Source organism: Lytechinus pictus, chromosome 3 (assembly GCF_037042905.1).
Source record: "Lytechinus pictus isolate F3 Inbred chromosome 3, Lp3.0, whole genome shotgun sequence".
NCBI classification, from domain to species: Eukaryota; Metazoa; Echinodermata; class Echinoidea; order Temnopleuroida; family Toxopneustidae; genus Lytechinus; species Lytechinus pictus.
In genome coordinates, this window is record NC_087247.1 from 2605529 (window position 1) to 2618581 (window position 13053).

Genomic DNA, 13053 nt, shown 5'->3' on the forward strand with positions numbered 1-13053 from the left:
CCCCGGCAATGCAATGTAGGCTGCATTTATCAAATTTTCCAAATTAGAAACAACTACAAATCACTCATGATAATGGACCTTAGTGCCATATGTACCATGAAACGCACAGACTTATAGGCCCGTATTCTGAAGTCGGGTTTAACTTAAACTCATGTTTAAAGTTGTGGTTTAAGTATGGCGAGCCAATTGTTACATAAATCACTAACAGTAGAGATATCATACTTCAGCTCATTTGGCCTTCAAATCATTCATAATTGTCTAGGAAGTATAAATAGATGATTGTCTTCACCATCGATGTATCAGGAAAGAGCACAGTAAACATAAGAAACATACAACTTAATAAAAATTTTGATACTATTTTGGCTTCCCATACTTACACCACAACTTTAATCCTGAGTTTAACTTAAACCCGACTTCAGAATACGGGCCATAATAGCTATGTATTTATACCTGACCCCGTGGTGTGATCGAATCTTGGTCCAGTGTTATCTGACGATGTTTCTCCTCTAGTCCTAGTCCAATCAAAATCATCCTCATCAGGACTGGAGCCTTGAATGTAGCCACATAGACCATCTTCAAATGTACAGCTTATATCTAAAAAACACAGATATTGTTATCAAACCTGTGAGTGACAGTCTTTAATTGAAAAGTCCAAATGTACAGCTTATATCTGAAACATCATATATATTTTCATATCTGCGAGTGATAGTCTTTAAAAGTTTGAATGTACAGCTTATATCTGAAATATCACATGTACATTGTTATCATATCTGTGAGTGATGATCTATAAAAGTTCAATTTAACCATAGAGGGCAGTCTTCAGGTTTCATTCTGGGACCTTGTTCTCTTTCTCTCTACCTTTATAATGCCTTTTTTGTTATTAATGAGCAATATGTTAATCAAATTACAGAAACAGTTGGTTCATTAATGCATTAAACTCAATAATATTTGTGAATTTTGTGCCCTGTGGGAAAAGCCATGCTTATATCTGTACAATTTCTCAACATACGTGCTCATTATGAGCATATCGCATGCATAAAATCTGCATAAAGTGATTATATAAGTAGTGATCACTTAATTAATGATTAATTCCAATTAATAATAATGATCAAGCAATAAATAATAAATATATTAATAACTAATTATCATTAATAATCAATTTATCTTTTTATACTATACACAAAGCAGCAAAGAGTTACTATGGTTCAATAAAGAGCAGATTTAAATAAATACAATTAATTAGCAACATTCTTTTTCATTTTAATGTAAAATTTATCAAAAGTACAAAAACTGTCGTTTTTACAAGGAATGAATAATGAAAACCAATGTACCTGTAGAAATAGAGGGCTGACCGACACAATTGGAATAGCCAATGCCATCTAAGGCTATGGTCAATGCAGTAGGGTTTGTACTGTCTAGATAAATATGTTCAAATGTCAGCTGGAAACAAATAAATGATAAATATATATAAACATATATATATTTAAGGTAAGAGTGATTAGATATTACATTTCTTACCACCAGCCAATTTGTTATTCAGTGATGAAATGTTGAATATGGCAATAATTTCTACAAGTTCTTTGACTTGATATACCCACTTGTAATACAAAGACAATTTTGCTTTTGTCCGTGCATCCCTATTATTATGGAACGGTTTGCCATATGTAATTCAATAATCTCCATCATTAGAAATGTTCAAACTTAAGACTAAAAACCTGCCTTTTCAATTAATTTCCATACATTCTTTTTTTCCCTTTTCTAAATTTGTTTTCAAGCATTTCATATGCTCTTAATTACAGTGCAGTGGAATGTATGCACATAGTTTCTGCACTATACAAATCAGTATGCATGTAGAATATCATTATTATTATCATTATACTTGTAAAGGGGCAATCACGCTCACATGCAAATATTTTACAGAATTCCCAAGGGGAAACAGCCAAATAAATTGAACAATGTCATCTGCAGGGATACCTGAACTTTCTGCTTGAACTCTCCTACAAAGGCACTAACAGCCTCCCATCTTTGTGGGGTGTTGGTTGCTGTCACTACATAGAGCTCAGGGCCATTCTTAACATGGACACGCAGTTCTAGGTCATCGGATGAACTAGCCATGTAGTAATAGAAGTTAATATAACAGAGATTACTTGTTGGTCCAACAGGAGGGGTAGTCAGACGATTGATTCCAAAGTGGCCCTCCAGGTAGAACCCAGGTTCTAGAATAATGAGAACAATAATCATAATAACAATAAGAAGAAGAGGAGGAAGAATAAAAAATACTAATAATAATGACAAGAAGATTAAAAAATAATCATATTAATTTACAAATATGATTCATAATGTGCCAAATCCACTCTGCAGAGTGCGTAAGGCAAAATAAAAGAAAGAAAAGATATAAATATATAGTTCCAATAAACATGGCTGAATGATAATGGGTCCCCATATGGCGAGCCCATGCATTTCCAACAATAAGCAACAATTCTGTAAGTGAAATGTTGCAGAGGTGATAAGACACTTGTAAAGGATGTCTGAACAAATCTAGTCTAAAAATGGTATTACAAAATATAGGCTGATTGTGCAAAAATTACAAATATCGTGCAGGGTGGTCACGTTGGTGGAGGGTCTATGGATTGGAAAGATGTTATAAATTGTACCTGTTATACTATTCCAGTGGTCTGCAGGAAGGTGATTGACGAATGATCCAGCTTCTTGAGGGAGCCAGCCTATCACCTGAGATCCACAGAACCCATTATCATCAAACTCACATGCACCTGTTAACAAATAGGAAAAACAAAATGGATACTACAATTACATTCATTATATGAATAGAAAAAGTGACAACAAATTTAGCCTTTATTCTTAAAACAAGGCAAAAGCGATTTTGTGTCTCGCCCACTTATGAAAATAACAAGAAATATCGTGATTTGCGAGGGCACGCAACAGAATTGTATCGAAACTTCATTGTGAAATGACTAGGAAATATGCTTAGACCAAAACGTAATACCATGATATTTTTTCAAGTGATGACGGATAAAACAGCCAAAATGGGACAAGAACAGGCAATATAATACAATGTGTACAGTATATTTTATTTTATTTTATTTCTGCATTCAAGATAAATATGGAACATAACATCTACAAAGGGGATACATTAAGTTTTACAAAATAATAAAACAATAGTCATAATAAAACAATGAAAAATAAATATCAGCAAGAAGCATTATTCAATTGAATGAAAATATCAGTTTAAACGAATGCAGGAAACCGCCATCATGAGCGGTTTAGCTTAAAAATGATGGCAGCCTCATAAAAAAAATCAGTTGTTCAATTTTATTGGGGCTATTCCATTTTCGTTGGGTTATTCCGTTTTGTTTTTTATTATAAAATTAGTTCTTTTTTTATTTGGGCTATTCTATTTCTGTTGGGTTATTATTATATTTTGTTACTTAATTATTAGTCACGTTCTTTTTTATTTGGGCTATTCCATTTTCGTTGGGTTATTCCATTTTGTTATTTATTATAGAATTAGTTTTTTTTTCATTTAGGCTATTCCATTTAAGTTGGGTTATTCCATTTTGTTACTTATTATTAAATTACTTCTATTTTTATTTGGGCTATTAAATTTTAGTTGGGTTATTCCATTTTGTTACTTAATTTATTAGTCAAGTTCTTTTTTATTTGGGCTATTCCATTTTCGTTGGGTTATTCCATTTTGTTACTTAATTATTGAATTACTTCTATTTTTATTTGGGCTATTCCATTTTTGATGGGGTATTCCATTTTTTTATTTATTATAGAATTAGTTCTTTTTTTATTTGGGCTATTCCATTTAAGTTGGGTTATTCCGTTTTGTTACTTATTATTAGTCAAGTTCTTTTTTATTCGGGCTATTCCATTTTCATTGGGCTATTCCATTTTGTTTTTTATTATGAAAATAAATTTTGTTTTATTAGGCCTATTCCATTTAAGTTGGGTTATTGCATTTTGTTACTTAGTCGTCTACGCGCCATTTTGTTAAATTCTTGTTTTCATCATATCTACATAACAGATAATCAATAATCAGTCATATTTACATCAAATAAACTTTAGGTCAAAGGTCAATTGTCGATGCCATCAAAGGTCATGTAAAGGTCATGACGCGCGCGTCAAAGTTTAGAAAATGCTCAAAATGGCCTATGAAAAATTGTGGGTACGTTTCAGGTCATTTTAATCATTTCAACATTTTGCGCGTGTGCACTTATGTGCGCGCGTGCACGTATGTGCGGCGTTACGCAGCATAAATTCGCTGTTTTTATATGCCTATCTATTATTGATATAATTCTGATCAAATTGATACCTCGATCAGCTGTCTACGATTATTAATGAGGGAATGAGCACCCATTAAAGGTTGCAAGGCTCTATATGGGCAAAAACATGCCTATAAAAATTCACTGTAGCTCTTCAGAACGAACGGGGACCCCCAATTTTTTTTCATATTTTGATAGAGTATGAATCATACATATGATTTCATGTCTCATTGGACCCTAGCGTATATTATGACGTCATCAAAATGGCGTCGGAACTCAAAATATCCATTTTGCATGTTATGACGTCATAATAATTATGCAAATTTGGCTCTAACTCTGTGAACATCGGTCAATTTTCGCCCAATTTTGGATATGTTGTAGCTTAGGTTTTACTCTTTCTGAGTTATTGCCTATTTTTTCATTTTAATAAACAAATCATCCTGAAAAATTGCAAATAATAAAGGCATGTAATTTTTACTCATTTTACGTGTAATCTCTATGGGACATGACCTCTATTTCGTGAGCCATATCTCCATTTTTTCTTGTCAGTTTTCCCTGAGCTTTTAGTATGTTGTAGCTGAAATTCTAAGCTTTTGCAACTAATCCCTCCATTTTTTGATCAGATGCCGGGATCATGCCCGTATTTCACTTGCAAATTTGGATTTGAGACTCTCGTATTTTGCATACATGTACGTGTAAGGTCTATGGGAAATATTGTACCTCAATTTTGCATGTCATTCAGTCATGCGGGCAGGGGTTCGAGTCCGAGGGTGACCATGATTTTTTTTTTTTTTACTATCTTGCGCACGATCAATTATAAGAATTGTAATAAATAATAGTTAAAATTTTGCAAAATAAAACAGACTATAATTACTTTTTTCATATTACATCTATCTATATCTGTCTATCTATCCGCTATCTATGTTATAAATCAATCTATCTTTCTATCTATCTATCTGTCTGTCTATCTATCTACCTACATGACATATCTATCTATCTATCGCTCTGTCTAGTATATATCTATCTGTTTGAATATGTCTCTCTCCCTCTCTCTCTTTCTCACTCTATCTATCTATCCATATGTCTGTCTGTCTATCTACCTACATTGTATATCTATCTATCTGTCTATCTTTCAATCGATCTTTCTCTCTGTCTAGTATATATATCTATCTGTTTAAATATGTCTATCTATCAATCTATCTATCCATCTATCTGCCTCTATCTTTCTATCTATCTATCTATATGTATGTCTTTCTGGCTAACTATCTATCTACCTATTTCTCTAATATATATCTACCTGTTTGAATATGTCTATCTTTCTATATCAATCTATCTATCTGTCTCTCTCTCTCTCTATCTATCTATATGTCTGTCTGTCTATCTGTCTATCTATCTACCTACATGATATATTTATCTATCTTTCTTTCTTTCTATCTATCTCTCTATCTGTATGTCTGTCTGTCTCTCTATCTATTTTCTATCTATCTATCTATCTATCTATCGTATATCTATCTGTTTGAATTTGTCTGTCTATCTGTCTATTGATCCATTTATCTTTCAATCTAATATATATTTATATGTTACAATTATTATGTATGTTTATCTATCTATCTTCTATCAATCTATCCACCTAAATTCTATATATCATCCAATCCATCTATCTATCTATCCGACTATCCATCTATCTGATTGAATATGTATATCTATCTGTATGTCTATCTTTTTATCTTTCAATCTAATGTCTATTGATCTGTTTGAATAATTATGTCCATTTATTTGTCTGTCTATCAAATATCTATCTATCAATTAAATCTGTTTAATTAGGTGGTCTGTATCTGACATATCACCTCTTGATTTCGTCAGAATTTTCTTTATTCATTTCTTTATTTAATTTTCAAACCTATGTTTGTCGCCAACTTTTCTCCGAATCGGCTGTATCAATTTTGCTGAATTTTTCGTCATGTATAGAGTCTATCATGGAGACGGCATACCTAGCTTTTCATGGTCATCTGGTCATGACATTGTCTACGCGCCATTTTGTAAAATTCTTGTTTTCATCATATCTACATAATGGATAATCAGAATTGAATTACTTCTATACTTATTTGGGCTATTCCATTTTAGTTCGGTTATTCCATTTTGTTACTTAATTATTAGTCAAGTTCTTTTTTATTCGGGCTATTCCATTTTCGTTGGGTTATTCCATTTTGTTATTTATTATAGAATTAGTTCTTTTTTATTTGGGCTATTCCATTTAAGTTGGGTTATTCCATTTTGCTACTTATTATTAAATTACTTCTACTTTTATTTGGGCTATTCCATTTTAGTTGGGTTATTCCATTTTGTTACTTAATTATTAGTCAAGTTCTTTTTTATTTGGGATATTCCATTTTCGTTGGGTTATTCCATTTTGTTATTCATTATAGAATTAGTTCTTTTTTATTTGGGCTATTCCATTTTAAGTTGAGTTATTCCGTTTTGTTACTTTTTATTAAATTACTTCTATTTTTATTTGGGCTATTAAGGACGTTCCACAGTTATGTTTGTGCGCATCATGATCTGCGCATATTTTACACTCTGCGCGCTGACGTCACAATGGATGAACAGGTAATAAATCAGCTGTAGGTATGAGCTGATTATTTTCACTGTTCTTACTGCAGATCCGATGAGTTATTTTACGAAACTTATAAGCATGAGTTATTTAATGGATCATTTTTGTTTAATTCCTCTACAATTTCACAATAGTTTACTCTGTAGAGCTGCAAAGTATGACGAATGTGACCCGAGTTAGAATAATGGTAGAGTGGTTTGGAATTTTTCCTCACATAGATACAAAGCTTTTGGCGCGTTTTGGTTTTGGGGTGTTTTAAAAAGCACATTTGCTCTAATAGGAGTGCTAATAGTTTGAAAACAAGCACATGAACCCACATTTTTTTATGTTTGCACCTCTTAGGAATACCTTCCTCTACAACTTTTCAAAGTTTGGTGAAAATGACATGGGTTTTGAATAAAGTGCAGCATTTCTTGTACTTCTCAAGTTTGTTATTGAAATTTTACATGTCTGAGGTTGAGTTTTTGTTATCTTTCGCGCAATTTCTAAGAACTGAGGGAACTGTTAGACTTAAAAGAGCAAACAATTAGCAATATAAATATATCTTCCATTTTAAGGATACAATTATTAATTATAACTTATTGCGAATTTGATGGAATTTTCATGGATTTCGACTGGGTAATAGAGCTTTATTGTTGTGATCTCGTGAGGTCTAAAATTGCCAAATTCTTTTGAATGCACAATTCTTAAGAACATTCATTTGGGTGAACTTTGAAGCTCTATAGCAAAAAATCAAGCACATGGACCCATGTTCATTTTTGCATATTTGGAATATTCAGGTGCTAAAGTATCTATGTGCAAAATATGTTGAAATTGACATGGATTTTCAATGTTTAGGAACAAGACTACGGAACCATTTGCATTTTAGACGGTATGATCAGACTTTTGCTTGTTTTCAGCGCATTTTGAGCTGTTTTAAGCCAACTCGCAACATTTTAGACATTGATAGTTTAAAAATGAGCACATGGACCCCATATTTTTAATATTTAAACATCTTTAGAACATATTCCTTTACAAATCTAGAGAGTATGATAAAAATGACATGGATTGTAAATGTTTGGGAGCAGAAGTATGGAACCAACTGTATTTTAGACATGTTGGACGGCATTATCAGACTTTTGCACGTTTTCAGCGCATTTTGAGCTGTTTCAAGCAAACTCGCAACACTTTAGACACGGATAGCTTAAAAATGAGCACATAGACCCCATATTTTTAATATTTCACCGTCTGTAAAATATATTCCTCTACAAATCTAGAGAGTATGATAAAAATGACATGGATTTTGAATGTTTGGGAGCAGAACTACGGAACCATTCGTATTTTAGACATTTTGAACGGTATTATCAGACTATAATTTGCACGTTTTCGACGCATTTTGGCCTGTTTCAAGCCAACTCGCAACATTTTAGACACTGATAGTTTCAAAACGAGCACATGGACCCCATATTTTTAATATTTCAACGTCTTTAGAATATATTCCTCTACAAATCTAGAGAGTATGATAAAAATGACATGGATTTGGAATGTTTGGGAGCAGAACTATACGGAACCATTCGTATTTTAGACATTTTCAACGGTATTATCAGACTATAATTTGCACGTTTTCGACGCATTTTGGGCTGTTTCAAGCCAACTCACAACATTTTAGACCGTGATAGTTCCAAAAAAAGCACATGTACCCCATATTTTTAATATTTCAACGCCTTTAGAATATATTCCTCTACAAATTTAGAGAGTATGATGAAAATAACATGGATTTTGAATGTTTGGGAGCGAAATATGGAACCATTTGCATTTTAGACGGTATTATGAGACTGTTGCATGTTTTCGGCGCACTTTAGGCGATTTTCAAGCCAACTTGCAATACATTGGACACTGCTAACTTAAAAACAAGCACATGGACCTCATATTTTTAATGTTCTAACGGCTTTAGAAAATATTCCTCTAGTACAAATTTAGAGAGTATGATGGAAATGACATGGATTTTAAATGTTTGGGAGCAAAACTACAGAACATTCGCATTTTAGACGGTATTATTAGACTTTTGGATGTTTTTCGGCGCATTTTAGGCGATTTTCATGCCAACTCGCAACACTTTGGACACTCCTAGTTAAAAAACGAGCACATGGACCCTATAGTTTTAACTTCCCTACATCTTTTTTATACATTCCTCTTCAGTTTTTGCCGAATTCGATGAAAATGACATGGATTTTTTAAAAAGTGCAGCTTACAAATTACTCTTTTAATATTTGAGTAGATTCACGTCTTTGAAGATTTGTTTTTCCGAGTTTTTGCACCATTCTTGCCAAATGAGGGCGCTGCTGACTCCAAATAGATATAGTTTTACCATTTAAAAGACTTTCTTCTACTTTGGTATACACTTCGTTGTATATCTTGAAAATTTGATGAAGTTTGATGCGGTATCCACTGTGTAAAGATGATTTAAACTCATTTTGTGAATTCGTGAGGTCTAAGAGAGGCATAATTCTCTTGATTGCGCAAGATTGCATATCATTCAAATACGGCGACTTTAAAGTCCCATAGAAAAAAAATAAGCACATGAACCTATATTATTTTTTGCATTTTCATAATGCATAGATACCAAAGTAACTCTCTGCAAAATTTGGTGAAAATGACATGGACTTCCATTACGAAACTTTGTGTTTAAAAATGGATCTCCTCTGACACCCCAATTTCAAATTCCAAGCTACTTTCACTCGCCCCCCCCCCCCCATCCCAATATCAACAAGGAATGGTTATCCTTATACAACCACGCACTCTCCCAGCTAATCCACCTTCCCCCAAGGAGAAGTGACCTTCATAAGGCCTGGCAGAGAGAGAGAGAGCAAGAGAGAGGGAGAGAGGGAGTTATAACTGGGGGTGATTTTTTAAAAACTTATTGTTATTTTGGCAATTGTGGGTCATTTTGCATTGTTCAAAATTTCAGTTCGATCTCCATCTAAATTTTGAATCGTTTTTAGACATGCTAATGTCCTAAAACAAATAGAATACAAATATATTATTTCAAGATTACTGTCAGCCAGGAAGCTCTGAAGAGTTTGTTTATACTATTACGTAACAAGGACAGCTGCAATCCCACTCCATGCCGTTCATCAGCCTGATGTGGTGGCATGCACGGTGTTTTATCAGCTCTTATCAGCAGCTGCAGTCACTAAATCGACCCCACCCCAGTTTAAACGAGAGAAATGAAACTTTCCCAAAAACTGAAAGTGGGGTGTCAATACCCCACTTGAGCTCCCATTGACTAACACGCAAGACATTATCAGCAGTCAGATGAACCCCACCCCAGTTTAAACGAGAGAAATGAAGCTCTCCCAAAATCTGAAATTGGGGTTTCAAATACCCCACCTGAGCTCCCATTGACACAACACGCAAGGCAATGGAGTTCCTGTGTTATAAGCTGGTGGGGTATTTTTTAAACACAGGATTCGCGTAATGTCATTTTAACTGTGGAACGTCCTTATATTTTATTTGGGTTATTCCATTTTGTTACTTAATTATTAGTCCAGTTCTTTTTTATATGGGATATTCCATTTTCGTTGGGTGATTCCATTTTGTTACTTAATTATTAAATTAGTTCTTTTTTATTTGGGCTATTCCATTTTAGTTGTGTTATTCCATTTTGTGTTTAATTATCAAATTACTTCTATTTCTATTTGGGCTATTCCATTTTAGTTGGGTTATTCCATTTTGTTATTTAATTATTAGTCAAGTTCTTTTTTATTTGGGCTATTCCATTTTCGTTGGGTTATTCCATTTTATTATTTATTATAGAATTAGTTCTTTTTTTATTTGGGCTATTCCATTTTAGTTGGGTTATTCCATTTTGTTACTTAATTATTAGTCAAGTTCTTTTTTATTTGGGCTATTCCATTTTGTTATTTATTATAGAATTAGTTCTTTTTTATTTGGGCTATTCCATTTAAGTTGGGTTATTCCGTTTTGTTACTTAATTATTAAATTACTTCTGTTTTTATTTGGGCTATTCCATTTTAGTTGGGTTATTCCATTTTATACTTTATTATTAGTCAAGTTCTTTTTTATTTGGGCTATTCCATTTTTGATGGGTTATTCCATTTTTTTATTTATTATAGAAGTAGTTCTTTTTTTATTTGGGCTATTCCATTTAAGTTGGGTTATTCCGTTTTGTTACTTATTATTAAATTACTTCTATTTTTATTTGGGCTATTAAATTTTAGTTGGGTTATTCCATTTTGTTACTTAATTATTAGTCAAGTTCTTTTTTATTTGGGCTATTCCATTTTCATTGGGCTATTCCATTTTGTTTTTTATTATGAAAATAAATTTTGTTTTATTAGGGCTATTCCATTTAAGTTGGGTTATTGCATTTTGTTACTTAGTCGTCTACGCGCCATTTTGTTAAATTTTTGTTTTCATCATATCTACATAACAGATAATCAATAATCAGTCATATTTACATCAAATAAACTTTAGGTCAAAGGTCAATTGTCGATGCAATCAAAGGTCATGTAAAGGTCATGATGCGCGCGTCAAAGTTTAGAAAATGCTCAAAATGGCCTATGAAAAATTGTGGGTACGTTTCAGGTCATTTTAATCATTTCAACATTTTGCGCGCGTGCACTTATGTGCGCGCGTGCACGTATGTGCGGCGTTACGCAGCATAAATTCGCTGTTTTTTTATGCCTATCTATTATTGATATAATTCTGATCAAATTGATACCTCGATCAGCTGTCTACGATTATTAATGAGGGAATGAGCACCCATTAAAGGTTGCAGCACGCGTGCGTGCGAGCTCTTTCCATGGGCTCTATATGGGCAAAAACATGCCTATAAAAATTCACTGTAGCTCTTCAGAACGAACAGGGATCCCCAATTTTTTTTTCATATTTTGATAGAGTATGAATCATACATATGATTTCATGTCTCATTGGACCCTAACGTATATTTTGACGTCATCAAAATGGCGTCGGAACTCAAAATATCAATTTTGCGTGTTAAGACGTCATAATAATTATGCAAATTTGGCTCTAACTCTGTGAATATTGGTCAATTTTCGCCCAATTTTGGATATGTTGTAGCTTAGGTCTTACTCTTTCTGAGTTATTGCCTTTTTTTTCATTTTAATAAACAAATCATCCTAAAAATTGCAAATAATAAAGGCATGTCATTTTCACTCATTTTACGTGTAATCTCTATGGGACATGACCTCTATTTCGTGAGCCATATCTCCATTTTTTCTTGTCAGTTTTCCCTGAGCTTTTAGTATGTTGTAGCTGAAATTCTAAGCTTTTGCAACTAATCCCTCCATTTTTTGATCAGATGCCGGGATCATGCCCGTATTTCACTTGCAAATTTGGATTTGAGATTCTCGTATTTTGCATACATGTACGTGTAAGGTCTATGGGAAATATTGTAGCTCAATCTTGCATGTCATTCAGTCATGCGGGCAGGGGTTCGAGTCCGAGGGTGACCATGATTTTTTTTTTTTTTTAAATCTTGCGCACGATCAATTCTCGCTACCCCAAATAAGAACAAAAATCTCATAATGCGCGAGACGAGATAATTTTCACTCCGTCGGGTCGTCATCACCACTTCCGGTTCAGAGTCATGCTCGCGCGAGGTTCGCGATACTGAGTTTTCCACCACGCTGAAATCGATGCCAATCAGCGTAATATGTGCCGATTATAGTACTTTTTATTTAATTTGGTCAGTTTTGATTCCATTTGAATTATAAATAAAATAAAAAATATATTTCACGTGAAAATAATTTTTATTCATGTTTTTATTTGGTTATAAAAAAATTTAACAAAAAATGAATATCTTAAAATTTTGCATTTAGCGACCGGCCTGACATCACGATCGTATTCGACTAGACGCTAAATATATACAGCATTCATTCCGTTCAACTTTTCGTAACTGTTAGACCACAAAATGGAAAAAAAAATCAGTTTCGGAACTTAAAAAAATCTTAACTGACAGGTGAGGAATACCGTGCAATGGAAAGCGTCGGGCAGAATTAGTGCATGACTTAGCAGAAAAGGCCGTTAAACTGTATCGTGAAAGAGAGGGTTGTGATCACGAACTTTCCGAGCGAAAGCGACTTTGTGTTGTTGTGCATGACGGCACTGTTGATCTGAATGGCAAAACAGTGC

At 33.3% G+C, this 13053-nt stretch overlaps 1 protein-coding gene across 1 annotated transcript in view; it reads right to left on the minus strand.

The window, feature by feature from the left end:
- Positions 1-436: 436 nt before the first annotated feature.
- The window catches only part of LOC135153757 (MAM and LDL-receptor class A domain-containing protein 2-like), a 52642-nt gene continuing 40025 nt past the window's right edge, over positions 437-13053 (minus strand). Inside the window, exons 28-31 of the mRNA XM_064097889.1 lie at positions 2655-2771; positions 1975-2216; positions 1332-1440; positions 437-594 (exon numbers count right to left, since the gene is read on the minus strand). Coding sequence (XP_063953959.1) covers positions 437-594; positions 1332-1440; positions 1975-2216; positions 2655-2771 — 626 coding nt within the window. The remainder of the gene's footprint in view (positions 595-1331; positions 1441-1974; positions 2217-2654; positions 2772-13053) is intronic.